Source organism: Hydra vulgaris, chromosome 12 (assembly GCF_038396675.1).
Source record: "Hydra vulgaris chromosome 12, alternate assembly HydraT2T_AEP".
NCBI lineage: Eukaryota > Metazoa > Cnidaria > Hydrozoa > Anthoathecata > Hydridae > Hydra > Hydra vulgaris.
Window position 1 is genome coordinate 79,342,501 of NC_088931.1, and position 15,000 is coordinate 79,357,500.

Consider the following 15,000-nt stretch of genomic DNA (forward strand, 5'->3'; position numbering starts at 1 on the left):
AAACTATACTAAAATTAATTACTGCAAAACGAGTTTAATTTACTAATTAAAAAAAAAAACAAATCTAGAAGTGTTATTTTGTAAATGAACATATTGTGGAATATCTATTTTGTTTTAATTTTTTTTGTTTTTTAATATTAAATAAATAAATTTATTATTTCATTTTTTATTGTTTTTTAACATTAACAGATTAATTTCTTTCTTATTTTTACATTTATATAAATAAATTAAAATGCTTTTTTTTTTAATTATTTCTTAAAATTGCGGCTTTGCAAATGATGGTAATTTTTTACTTTTAGTTAAACAAAAATAAAAAATATTATAAACGAATCGGTGAATGTTAAAAGGGGCGGAAGTCTAACAAAGTAAACTTTTGGGAAATTAAAAAAAACCCCCATAATTGTAATTCCCCCATAATAAATTTTTGTTAATGGTTTAATAATTTCTTTTTTGAAGGTGAAAAACATTATCCTGTTTAGAAAAAAATTTTAATAAACCATTACCTAAAATTTATTATGAGGGAAAATGCAGTTTTTCTTTAATTTTTAAAAGTTTACATCGTTGGACTCCCGCCCTTTTAACATTCACCAATTCAAACAAAAAATAATACTTGATAATTGCAAAAAAAGTTAAAATCAAAGTGAAAAAAACTTGTCCCAACCCAAATCCTCAGTTGGTGTAGCAGCAGTTCTCTTGCATGTTTTTCCTAAATCAGTCAATGTGCTGAAGCCCTTACAGTTCCCTAAAATAAGTATGACATAAGATTGCCTGTCTAAATGCGCTTTTAATGTTATCAAAATCAAAGGTCAATGTAATACTTACCTTTTTCCATTAAATAAATTTATTCTATGGCTTTTTTATTTATTTTTTATTGAAAGTCAATATTTTTGCATTTGCTTTTTAGAGATAATTTTACAGTTTTAATAAAATTATTAATTTATAACAAAAATATTTTAAAAATAAATGTTTTGTCATTTAGATTGCTGTATTGGCTGAGATTAACTTATAATCTTTGATTAGTAGTTTTGGTTTGTTTTTTGTCTTATATCTAATTAGTTATTTTTTTATGATTTATTTTTCATTAAGCCACCAGAAAGCGGTCAAGGACTGCCTATTCAACTTGGCAATAAAACTGAATGTGCACTACTTGGTTTTGTTTTGGAACTTGGTGAAACGTATCAAACTTATCGTGATGAAATTCCTGAAGAAAGTTTTGTCCATGTTTATACTTTTAATTCAACTCGTAAATCAATGTCAACAGTAATAGAAAAGCCAGGTGGTGGCTATAGATTGTTTTCGAAAGGAGCATCAGAAATTTTGTTAGGAAAGTGTACACAATATATAAATGAAAATGGCAGTATTCAAGAATTTTCTAAGGCTGATGAAGCAAAACTAGTTCAAAAAATCATTGAACCGATGGCATCAAATGGTTTGAGAACAATATGTATAGCTTATCGGGATTTTGACAATAGTATGAATTTTATTGTATTTGTAGAATAATAAACATTGATTTCATAAAAATATTTTTATGTGGTTTTAGGTTTTAAACACAGATTGACCAGAGGAAACTAGATTTTTTTTTTTTTTTGGCAATAAACTGAAATTTTTTAGCCAAAACAAAATTTCAGTTTATTGAAGTTAAGAAAATATAAGGGGTATTTTAAACATTTGATTTCAATGTTAATGATTTAACGAATAATAAATCTAATTGTTCTGGTTATAATATTGACTGAATATGAGAGCAGGTGAGATTCAGGTTTGCTGTGGTGAAGTCAACATAGGGAACAAAACTTTACATACAAGCAAAACATACCTACAGAAAAAAAACATTTATATAAAACCCCTAATCTAAATATGGTTAGGGTAAAAATGAGCAAGTAAATTTAGATCTTTCTAGTTGTAATAACACAATAAAAATATTTAGCAATTATTTTTTGCTGTATTTTAATTTCTTTTACAGATACACAATAAAATACGATTATAAATGTCATTATTAATTATAAAACCTCTATTTTTAATATCACAAAACTCTTTTCAAAATATGCAAAACAATATATTGTATATTTAACCTGATTAGTTAAATAATGAAATGGATTATCTTTGTAGGTTTATTGAAGATTGGGTTTTATTGAAGACTTTTTTTTTAGCTATTGTTGTTATGCAAATGCATAATAGTTGAAACAAATTAGAAAGTAAAAAGTTTAATGCAAAGTTGATGGCGACAGCAACTGTCTTCATACATATACCTTTGATATACAATGCTTGCATCGCAAAGCTTTGTTGGTGTTTTCCTGTTTATTATGCCAAAAAAATTAGTTGAATGGCATGTTAGGATTTCCATTATGTATCACATGAAAACTTTGATCATAAAAACACTTTTACTTTGTGCAGATATAATCTTGGTTTACATAAATATACATTTTCACACCTATTTTACTTTTTTCTTGGTCTTTATAAATTATACAAGTTCAGTACGAATATATTATATGTATTTTTTGCTAACTTTTGTTTTCAGCTTTAAGACTCTTTAGTTTAATTTATATATGATGTCTCAGTTCATCCATCGTTAAGATGAAAAGGAAATTTAAAACTGTTATAAACAAAATGAAAAAGATAATATGGAAAACTTATTTTATTAAAAAGTTTAAAGGCATAGTCAAAAGTTTTTAAACATCAAGTTTTCAAACACTTAAAATATTTTGAAGGATCAAACATTTATTAGCCAAAAGATTATTTTTCTCTGATAAAGGGACTTAAATCAGTTTCCATTTCATCATCTTGCTGTTCAGATGGATTTTTTCAACTTATTCTCTCTATTTTCACCTTTCTCAATACTTATGTCACAAATAAAACAAATGTTATCGAATTTTTTTTTTCTTTTTTTTTTTTTTAGCATCTTATTACAAGTTTAGGCATTTTTTTTTATAGATCCTTATTCAGAAACCAAGCTTGTTTACTTTTAAGGAAGCATGTAGATATGCATTTCATAATAAAAAAATACCTATGTAAAATTTACACATATTTTACATACTGATAAAATTTTTATTTTTATATTGCTACAATATATTATATACTATGATGTTTCATTTAAAGATATATTAATGGTATCGATTTGTGTATTTTTTTTTTTTTTTTTATATTTCGTGGGATTATTAGAAGGATCATATAGTTTGCTCAAACATTAGTTTGTTCATGATGGCATTTAGTTTTTAGCTTCTTACATTTACAATTTTCGATATACTTTTTCATTATTACTGGTTAATGCAATATTCGTTGCTGTCATATAGTGACCAGGGCCCCGGCTAGAAATGAGACTTTTTTCTAAAACCTGTCTGCTCCGGCTCCGGCTAGATTATAAGACTTAGCAGAGGTTGATAGCCATGCTAGAAAAAAGTTAATAATGCTTTATATATTATAATTTTATGCTTACATTTACTATTTATTAAATACTTACATATATTTATATATTTTTCCACTCTAGTTAAACTCTCAACAAAATTGAAAGCAATCACTATTAAGTTATGAGTTACTTAAGAATAGAGAACAAGTTTAAAATTAAAATTTTAGTTAACTGAAGACTTAAAAAGTTGTTGGCTGTATAAAAAGGGAAAATGTGGAAAATGGTGGGTAAAAGTTATAAGATTTTTTGATGCGCAAGTAAAAAAACTGGATTAATAAAAGTTTTTATAGTATGAAGGGATAGATACGATAAAAAAGGGTGCAACTTGTTGAATAAAAAGCCAAGCAAGACTGAGTTTTGGTTTATCGTAATAGAGATGATAGCTCATTTGAGCATTGGTCATGGTAGTATTTGTAGAAAAAAGAAAGAAATATAACCTTACAACGATGGGAGAGTGGCTCAAGCTTGGCAGATAAGGCAGGTCTAATTACATTTATAATGTGCTTTTAGACTTTGTCCAAGAGTAAGAGGCTTGTTATTCTTCAATATAGGAATGCAACCGTTATTGCAATATTTTTTTGCAGTAAATAAATGAGTTTAGTTGTCTAATAAAAATTGTAGATTTTAAGTCCGGAATTTCAATCCATAAGCCAATGCAAGTCTCAGGCTGTTACAGAAGAAAGATCAGATTAAAAATCGGCTGCTTGTTCTAAGCAATCAAAAAGTAAAGATTTTTTGTTAAGACAAGAGTATAAAGTTTAGTTGTCAGCAAAAAGAGTCACTTTAGATGTAAAATTTTCATGAAGATCGATATTGTAGATAAGAAACAATACAGGAGTGAATTAGATCCTTGCGAGACCCTTAAAGTTACTTGAAATAAAAAGTGTAGACCTTCAAGAATAACTTTAATACTGCATTTAGAAAGAAATAATTTAATAGTTTTAAAACCTTAATGAAATGAGTGTAGACAAGAATAACTTTAATAACAGTTAGAAAGAAATGATTTAATAATCTCAAAATCTTTGAGGTTATAAAATTAATAAGCCTTATCGAAACTAATAACAGAGTGAAGGCTAATCGTATGATAGTTGGAGAGGTCAAAGTGTTTTCTAGAGTTTTGAAAAATTGGAGTTTATTTAGCACTTTTTTTTTTTTAGCAAAAATAGAAGAGAGTTATGGAGAATGCTTTTTTAAGACAATGATGGAAACCTTGTCTGGAGCACAAACTGTAGAAGTATTTAATTAAGGATTAACTTTAGCATTAAAAACCGAAGTGATTGGGATGTTTAACAATGGGTTAAAACAGGCAGGAAGAGTATGGCCATTAGATTCAAGAGTCAAATTAGAGTAAGATTTTTTTTCCAAATAACTCTACTTTATTCTTGGGAGAAGTAAGAAGATCAGACCCATGAATTAGAGATTAAATGTTAGTTAACGACACTGTTAAAAACTTATTAAAAGTCTCTAGAAACCAACATCTGAGATAAGATACAAGGTTTAGTAAACTGAGAATAATGTAGCTTAACCTTTATCAGAAAAGACCTTTTTACATTGGCTTCTTGAAATAATAAAAGAACATTCGTTCTTAAGAGAGATGTTCTTGTACAGAAAATTTAAAAAATGATTAATGTTTAATAAAGCAACTGCTCAAGATAGTGAAAAATGTGGAGTAGAATGAGGCTTGACTTAAAATTGAAGAGAAGGAATAAAAGCTTCCGAGATGCGCTTTATGCATACATAATATGGATGTAAACATATATGTTTGCTATTTATTTAGATGCTGGTATCAATATCCTTTCATATTTATATAAATTTTAGTATTTATATGGTTTAGTGTTTGCCAAAAGAGAAGTTGATCAGATGATAATCATGATCATGATGATAATGATTGTAATGATAATTATGATGATCAGTTGATAATAATGCATATATGCATATATATATACAAAATATATTTTATCGAACCCGGCCCTGGCCCCAGTTAAATATTAACCCCGGTCGCTTACTACTGTCATATAAATTTGATGTTGCTTTTTTTTTATGCATTGGTTTCTTTGTGAGTTTTTTATTTTTAGTTTTTTTGGTTGGATTAGTTTTATTATTATTAACTAATATTATTAGTTTTATATTATTAATTAATACTATTAGTTTTATATTATTAGCTAATATCAAGTATGTTAATGTTTGTTATTTTATCTTTATTTTTGATTACTTTGCATAAATATAAATGTTTTACTTTTCCAAGTTTTGGTTATTTTTTATTAGCGCTTTTTGTTTTTACAAATTTAATTCCCATGGCTCCACACTGATTTAGATGTGTTTCCATAATGCCACTTTTTTATATATGACATTATGTAACAGAATTATTTTTGTAGAAAGATCCATATGCAGCTGTAAAAAGTAACTGGGTTGCTAGATTCTAGTAATTATAACAATACATAATTTTTATCATGGTTCTGGCAAATGAAAAAGGAATCTAGAGTTTTACTCTTAGAATGTAGCTATATTTGTGGAAAAGGCTACCTTTGTTTCTTCATACCAGGATATTTAGTTTTCTCACTTTTATATTTTTATCACTTTTACTGTTTTGTTTTCTCTCCATTTTTCACATGCATTATTTTTGTTTAAATTTTTATTAATTTGCTTTACTTTAACTTTTATTTAACTATCTATTTATTCACGTAATGAAATGAAATTAGTAGCTTCGATTTGTAAATATTTTTTATGCACTCAAACAAACAAAGTTGTCTATAACATTAAATAGTTAGAGATTTTTCTGTGATGCTAATTGTAATTAGATCCGAGATTCCCAATAATTAATTTATAAAATCATTATTATACTTTCAATTTCATATTCATCATACTAACTATATAAAAACAAAATTTTATTCATTGTTGATTTTTTCAGAGAAAAATTAAAATAATTAAACTTAAAATTTGAAATTTTGTTTCAGATTTTTTTTTTAGCTCCTGAAAATTTTAATTGTTTGTGGTATGTTGCTATGTTTTAGAAACTCCAAATTGGGAAGATGAGCACAGTGTAGTATCAAACTTAATTTGTATGGCAATTGTTGGTATTGAGATCAAGTCAGACCAGAGGTAAAATTTGTAGTTGTCCCATTGCATATATATTTTGATTTAGTATTATCAGTATACTCAGAAACTATAACTTACTTATTATTGTGTATTTTATGATCTCTGTTTGAAGATGTCTGGGTCTCTTTCCATAATTTCCTTAATGAAGGCTTACAAATCTTTCGTCTTCCTGCTACAAATGTGCTTCTTACTTAATTTCGTGGATTCAGACTGGCATGGAATCTTTTATTCCCTCTCCACGATTCCATTTCAAGCCTCACTCTTTTTTATGGTTTTTTCTCTCATTGTGATGCTGCAATTTCCAATTCGAAACCATTACTTCCATATCTATCAGCAAAAAAATTCTCCAAAAAACAGACGTCTGTTTACTATTGTGATAAGCCATTGTAATAAGGTTTTGTCTAGCGCCTAAGCTATTCTCAGGTCACAAAATCTTGTAATTCATCTCAAAAATTAGGCTCTTGTGATTTCTGGAGATTCTTTAACACTATCTATAATAAGGGCAAATCTGTTATTTCATCTCTCTTGTATGGTTCAGATTTTGTCACCTTACCTAAACAAAAAGCTGAACTGTTTGCTAAGAACTTTTCATCAATATTATTTCTTGATTCCTCTAGTTGCATTCTATCTGATATAGCCCACAAACAGGTTTATCCATTGCTTGACATTACTATCACTCCAGCTTCTGTATCTAAAGCGATTTCCTGCTTAGACTCTTAAACAGCTTGTGGTTCAGACAACATACCTTTTGCAGTCTTGCAGAAGTGTTCTCCGGAGTTGTCTACACTTTCAAAGCTATTTAACAAGTGCTTATCAGAGTTTTCTTTTCCAGCCTGCTGGAAAGCAGCATCTGGTCTCCCTATTTTCCAAAATTCTGGAGAGCGATCTGACTCGTCTAACCTAGTAGCCATATCTATTTTTACTATTTATATTTTAACCATATCGTCAAATCTTTTAACCATAACATTTAAATAGAATTTTGAAATATAAATTTAGGATATGAAATGTAAATTTATTAAAATACTGCTATAGTATTAAATAATTACAGAAGTCTGTTTTACTCTATTTCTTTCACACAATAAGAATACTTATTAAAAATTTGCTGGAAGTGTCTTTTAATGATGATAATAATAAAATATTTAAAAATTGCGGGTTTTCTTAAAAATTATCTTTATTCACCGCATACTAAATCATTCATTATGGATAATAAATGTTTATCAATAAGTCTTGAACTGTCAGGGTTTTTATTACATTTAAAGAAAAAATGTACATTTTTAGCATTCGCATTGCTGATTGCAGAATGCAATCAGCAATGTGAATGCTAAAAATGTACAATTGTTGCATTCCATACTATTCAAACATTTTTAGTTATAATTTTAAATATACTTATTTTAAATTAGTATATTATACAGTATACTTCATACTATATTATATATATACAGTATACTTCATATTATATTAGTATATTTCATAGTAAATTTATCATAGTATCTTTCATAGTATACTTCATAGTATATTAGTATATTTCAAAGATATAAACAGTGTAGAATACATCTATGAAAATTTTAAAAATATTGTGTTAAAAATTAAACACAAAAATCTAGATTGGTTAGTTGATTGGTTAGTTGATTGATTGATTGTTGATGATAAATTTGATTGGTTAGTTGATGGTAAGTTTAGAGCTAGTAACAGCTGTTCAAAGAGTTTTAAGTTGTGAAAATTGTGATATCATTTCTTGATTTATTAAGTAAAATTAACATTAAAAAGAATTTGTCTAACTTGTTTAGTTGAACAATGCCTTCCCAATAATCAAGCTTGGTATATGTTTATAAGCTATATTTTATCATAGATAAAATATAGCTTATAAACATAAAAATAGGTTTTGAGTTAAAAAAAACAACATACTTATGCATAATAATTAACACATAATTTGTAGGTACCAGCAGCTATCAGGCAATGTCAAAATGCTGGAATTACTGTTCGAATGGTAACAGGTGATAATGTTAATACAGCTCGTTCAATTGCTCTTAAATGTGGCATACTTCAACCAAACAGTGACTTTTTGGTTATTGAAGGAAAAGAGTTCAATGCAAGGATTAGAGACAGTACTGGAAAGGTATAAAACTGACCTTTTAAAATGTTCTGTAAAATATTAAATTCTTGATTTTTGATCTTATAATTCTCTATAAAACATTTAGCATGTAATCATAGTAAAGACATAACATTTAACATGTAGTCATAGTAAAAAATGTGAGATGAAAGATGTGAGATATCTAAAATCTAGAAGAAAAAATCTATATTAATGTAATAATTATTTTTTAAATTGATTTTGTTGTTCGTTAAATTAATTTTTTAAAAACTTAAAATAATTCTCAGGTTTGCAGGTTGAATTCAAATATTATTGACATTTCTTTATTTTTTAAGTTATGCAGTTTTTTGCTTTTAAGTTATGGAGATTATTAAGATTTATTTTAAATCTAAGTAACACAAAATATTTTGATTTATTTTGTTTTTTATAGTTATTGATTTTTTTGGTTTGTAGCTAACTAGACGGTTTGGATTTCTTTGTTTTTGAAATTAGGAAAATGTAATTTCTTTAGATTCAAGTTTAAGATGTTGCATTTACTTTGATTTAGAACATTCTACAATTACAATAGTGATGCATTCCAACTAGATGCTGTAATTTTCATAAATTTTGTTTTTACTTCAGTTAACCTTCTGGTTTACTGATTTCTTCCACAAGCATCTTTTTTGGCAATACAGGCACATCATTTTTTTGCTGCAGCTTTTTTTGATTATAACTTAGCATTTATTTACAATTGTTTTTAAAACTTATAACAGCAACAATATTTTCCAAAAATTAAAAAAAAAAGCATGTGCAGATAATAAGTTTGAATGCTTCACTCTCACAAATCATGGTTAAAACAAGAAGAATCACCATTTACAAAAAATAATAACAGAAAATATAAGAACAAAAACATAAGAATTAATTATGTTAAGTTGCACTAAGTTGCAGTCTTGTTAAAGGGATCCCAAACATCTAGACATGTTGTGTTTATACTAAAGACAATAACAAAAAAAATTTTTTGAGCTAAATTTTTTTGATTGAAATAAAAGAATAAATGCATACCAAGAAAACCTAACTTTTTTATTTTAGTCCCTTTCTCTGTTTTTTTGTAGCCAAAAAAGTCAGTCCAATTGATTTCAAATCAATTTTTTGACATTCCAGACCAAAAAGTCCAATTTTTCACTGGAATGTCAAAAAATTAATTGTATTATTAATTGTACAAATGACTCAGTATGTATACCTTTTGTGTATTTCTACTGTTCCTGTTTGTCATTGAAAAAGCATCAATTAATAACTGCTAGCCCAGAGAGGGCCACCATAAGAGGCAAATCATAACTATAATAAAACAAAGAAACGGAGAAATTATCTACACAACTGTCTTTAATTTGTATAAATCTGATTATAATTTAAAACATTTTAAAATTTAAGCATGTGCTACTTTTTTATTTTTTATGAATGTCATACATTTAGATCTTAATGTAGTGGCTAAAAAATTGCAAACTTACTATGTTAGGTTAATATATAAGAGTATGCCTGAAAAGAAAATGAAACCACATGGCCTTGTTCGAATAAGTATGTAACTCTCTTCCTAGACTTCTGTGTCTCTCTCTGTTACTTTAACGAATTGATTTAAGTTGGAAAAAAAAACTTGTTTTTTAATAAAATTTTGAAGTATGTTTGCTTTATCCACTAAAAGTTGAAATTTTTCAAAAGTCAAGATAAATAACTAAAATAAAATATCAAGATATTATAATCAAAAAATATTTTGATAATAATATGTTCTTGCCTTATATTAGAATATCATGATGGTACCAAAACTAGAGAGAGAAAATAAGTGATACTTGATATATTAAATATTTATCATGCTAACATGAGAATAGTATGTATTTTTATTCGTATTACTGTTATAAATAAAAATTAATAAATATATATAAAATTAAATAGTATAATTTTTACTATACTATTTTGAATTTGTATTAGAGTACATGTAAGAATAATTGTCAAAACCATATTTGATATTCTAATACGCAACCATATCTGATATTCTAATACACAACCATATTTGATAACCTAATGCATAATCTTTCTATATGAATCAAGTTAATATGATAATTTAACTTTATCTTTGATTTATTGACATTATATGGAACTCTTAAGCTTTTTAAAAAAAACGTTTTTATGCCTCAGGGATCACCAATCAATTAGGGGTCGTCCATAAATTACGTCACGCTTTAGGGGGAGGGGGGAAGAGAAGGCAATTTTGTGTTACAAAGGGGAGGGGGTCTCAATTTTGTGACACAACATTTTTTTTTTAGTTTCAAATCTAGAGAAGACTTTATTTTAATTGAAAAGTATATCTTACTAGCTCGAAACCCTCAGTTGATGTATCTACATGTTGATTTAAAAAAAAACTAGGCCTAAATCTTACTTAGTCGATGTGTACACTCCGTTAACGGAGTTGTTACAGCATGTTAACGGATTGTTACGGCTGTAACAGTCTATGAGCAGTGCACGTTCTGCGCTTTGACTTTATATGGTAAGAATTTTATTTAGTTAAAAAAGTGTGCAGCAACAAAAAAACAACCTTTGTGCACTAACCTGGAACCCTCGGTTTACTAGCCCAAAGCGGAATCTACTAGACCACGCTAAAATTTCAGGTTTTAAGAAAATTATTTTCATAAAATAACATTTTTGCATCTATAATATATTTTGTATTAAATAATATATTATAAATACCCTTCCCCCCACCCTTCCCCCCCCCCCTTCCTCCTTCAAAAAATCTTTAAAAATATTTTAAGGGAGGGGGGGGGGTAAAAATTGTTAGATAATATGAGGAGGGGGGGTCAATAAAGTGCAAAAGATGCGTTACGAGGGGGGAGGAGGGGAGGGAGTCAAGAAAAATCATAAACTGCATGACGTAATTTAGGTACAACCCCTTAACCAAATCAATGAAAACAGCTAGAACTAAGATGCACAAGTATTGTAGTATTTGTAATAAAATACACATATATTATGTATTTAAAACATTTGTAAGTTTTCAAGACATGTTTTGTTTTAACAAACATATAATATTGTTATTTAACAAAATTATTTGCGCAATAGATGTTTGTTTAAAAAAAGTGTAAAAAATTAATATCAAGTTAAAGAATGAGATTTAATACCAAAACTAATACCATCACAAAATTAATCACAAAATAGTTTTATTATTTTTTGATTATTTTGAATAAAAAAGCTGAATAAAAAATATTTTATAACTATCTATAACAATGATACAAAACTTTTCAAATTAAATAAATCAGATTTAAATAAAGTAAAAAAGTTCTGATATGTCGATACAAAATTTAAACACGACGTTTTGAATGCAACTGTGGCAACTCATATTAATCATTATATTAAGAGGGTTTTAAATTGCAATCCTATATAAAATATGTGTAAAAAACAAAACTGTTTTTGGAATAATTACTTTAAATTTTATATCATTTTAAATTTCTGATATTAAACTTCACAGGTATAAAAACAATGCTTTAAATAAATTCAATTTGAGCCAAATAATGGAGTATCTTTTTTATGTAATATTGAATAGACACAAAAATATCACTTTTTTTAATGCTTTGAATAAACATTTTAAGAACTTTGACAAAAAGTTCTCTCATAACACTTTAGTGTTTAAATAAACATGTAAGAACTTTAAAAAAAATCATAACACTTAAAGCAATAAATGCATAAAATCTTCATTATAAATAAAATTAGAATAAATCATTACTAAATTAAGAAAAAAAATTTCGGTAATAAAGTTTAGAAATATATGAAAAGTTAGCTTTATATACTATTAACTTTTATTCATAGTATATAGTCTTTATGTTTTATATACAAGTTGTATATATAACATGAAGGTTATATATTATGAAATAAAGCTATATAATAAGTATACATATAGGAGCCTGTTATTACAACAGCTTCCAAAAAATATTGTTTAAAAATATCTTACTTTTAATACTTATTTATAGCCATATTTTTACTATTTTTTCTCATGGTACAATCTGTTTCAAGTAGAATCACTTATTCTTGTGGTACAAACTGTGCTTTTTGAATCTATGAAAACTTGAGTTATAAGAACTTTTGTTTTTCCTTTCTTCTCCTAACTTTTTATTTATTTAATTTTTTTTTAAACTGTGCTTTTTATTAATATTAAAAAAAAATTAAAGTTGTATGAAAGTATAAAAGAATGTTATTACGTACTAAACTTTAAAAGGATGTTGTTAGACACTACCTTCCTTCATTTGTTTAAAGCATTAAAATACAGTTGCTTTGTTAACAAGGCCGTTGTATTTTGTTGTAAATGCCAAAAAAGTCATACATAATTAAAGTAATGTATGACTATCTTGGCATAACCTTGTTTTGTTGATTAGAACAATAATGATCGTTAGAGATTCTTAAAGATCAGGAGTATATTTATTCTGATACCACCACTAGGAAGATTACCATCTAAATTAACAAGCTTCTCTTTCTACCCTTATCCACAATTAAAGTGGAGGTTTTTATATCATAAAATTCCTTCTACTAGACATACTTGCTATACAAATTTTACAAATTTTTCTTTTTACACTTATCAACAATTAAAGTGGGGGGTTTTATATCAAGGTAAGTTGCATTCAATAGCTACAGAGCCTTACTTGCTTCAAATGAAGCAGATTGTATCGAACTATGTGTTACCAGTAGCATATACACAGGTAACCTGCTATATTTTGTATTTTAATGAATTGGTTAAAATACACATTATCAGAAGAAAAGATATTGTGTATATATGTTTGTATGATATATAAACATATACACACAGTCTCTATATAGATAAAAGATATTGTGTATATATCTTTATATGTATATACTGTTATATTTTAAATATGTGTTTTTTAAAGAAAGTTTTCAGTGCAACCATTTTTAATATAAAGTTGTCTTTTGAACTTGTGTTTTCAGGTACAACAAGAATTAATAGACAAGCTATGGCCAAAGTTACGTGTAATGGCACGATCATCTCCTGAAGATAAATATACCCTTGTTAAAGGAATAACTGATAGCAAACTAAGCAAAGCTAGAGAAATCGTTGCTGTCACTGGTGATGGTACTAATGATGGACCAGCCCTTAGAAAAGCAGATGTAGGATTTGTAATGGTGTGTTTTTTTACGAGTTTTAAAAAATATTAAATAATCATAATATTTATGTTTATAAAATATAGTTATTATAGGTAATAAAATAAATTAAAAACATAATTAACAAAAAAAAAAGTTTCGTTGTAAATATTTAAAACATTTATATATTAAGTTTAGTATTATATATTACTAGTTATGCTATTATATCATACTAGCAGAAAGCAACCCTTAATACGGGTTATGGTCGGTCTGTTACGTAATTAATTCAAAGTGGCTGTTTTCCACAATTTAAAGTTGCGAAACATTAACTAATAGGGGAAAGCATGCACCCTTGACTGAAAATCCAGGGGGAAAAAACTAAACAAAAATTTACAAAAAGACAAAATTATAAAACTATTTTTGAGTTTTCTATATTTATGGTTCTAATAAACTCTAAGAAGGTATATATATATTTTTTATAGTCAATATTTATTTTACAATTATTATTAATTTAGGATAATGTTATTCACATAATGCGTCCTGGATTTTATGATCAAGAGTGCACGCTTTCCCCTACCCCTTTTGAAAAACGCCTTCAAATTGAAAAAAATTAGACCATCTGTCAAATTAACATTAAAAGTATGAGCAGGTAAAATATTTTACCAATTATTTAACATTATTTGAGTAATTTACAACTGACATAGGTCATATCAGTGCGTAAGGCAGAGCCATTTTCCTCGACATTACTAAGTTCAACACAATACGTTTTTAGTTACTGGCACAAAATAATAACACTTCATATTGCTTTACAGTGACGAAAAACTAAAGCTTAATATTTGTTATATTATTTATAACATGAACTTTAATTAATTAATAAGATTGAATAATAATTAAATAATAAGAAGTGAACGTAAAACATACAGGAGTTATTAGTTTTTGGTATCCCCGTGATACATTTTTCTTTAAAAAAAGAAAATTACCTTTAAAACATTAAATACACCCAACTAAATAAATTTATTTAAAAAAACTAAGCAGTTGAGTATAAATACGTTGGAAACAAAAAAAATTTAATCACAATCAAACAAATTGTATTTGTTGTAATTGTGTATGTTGTATATTGAATAAGTTGTAATTGTATTGTATATGTATATTGTATTGTATATATGTAATATGTAATTGTATTGTATATGTATATTGTATTGTATATATGTAATATGTAAAATGTAATTGTATTGTATATGTATATTGTATATGTATATATGTATATTGTATTGTAATGCATAATGTATATAATTGTATTGTATATGTT

The 15,000-nt window shown here is 26.6% G+C and overlaps 1 protein-coding gene across 1 annotated transcript in view; it reads left to right on the top strand.

Moving 5' to 3' along the window:
* LOC136089047 (plasma membrane calcium-transporting ATPase 4-like) overlaps positions 1-15,000 on the top strand; it is a 35,419-nt gene that overhangs the window by 6,320 nt on the left and 14,099 nt on the right. Inside the window, 5 exon segments of the mRNA XM_065814583.1 lie at positions 1,087-1,471; positions 6,412-6,477; positions 6,480-6,499; positions 8,433-8,612; positions 13,539-13,733. Of these exon segments, the coding sequence (XP_065670655.1) occupies positions 1,087-1,471; positions 6,412-6,477; positions 6,480-6,499; positions 8,433-8,612; positions 13,539-13,733 (846 nt within the window).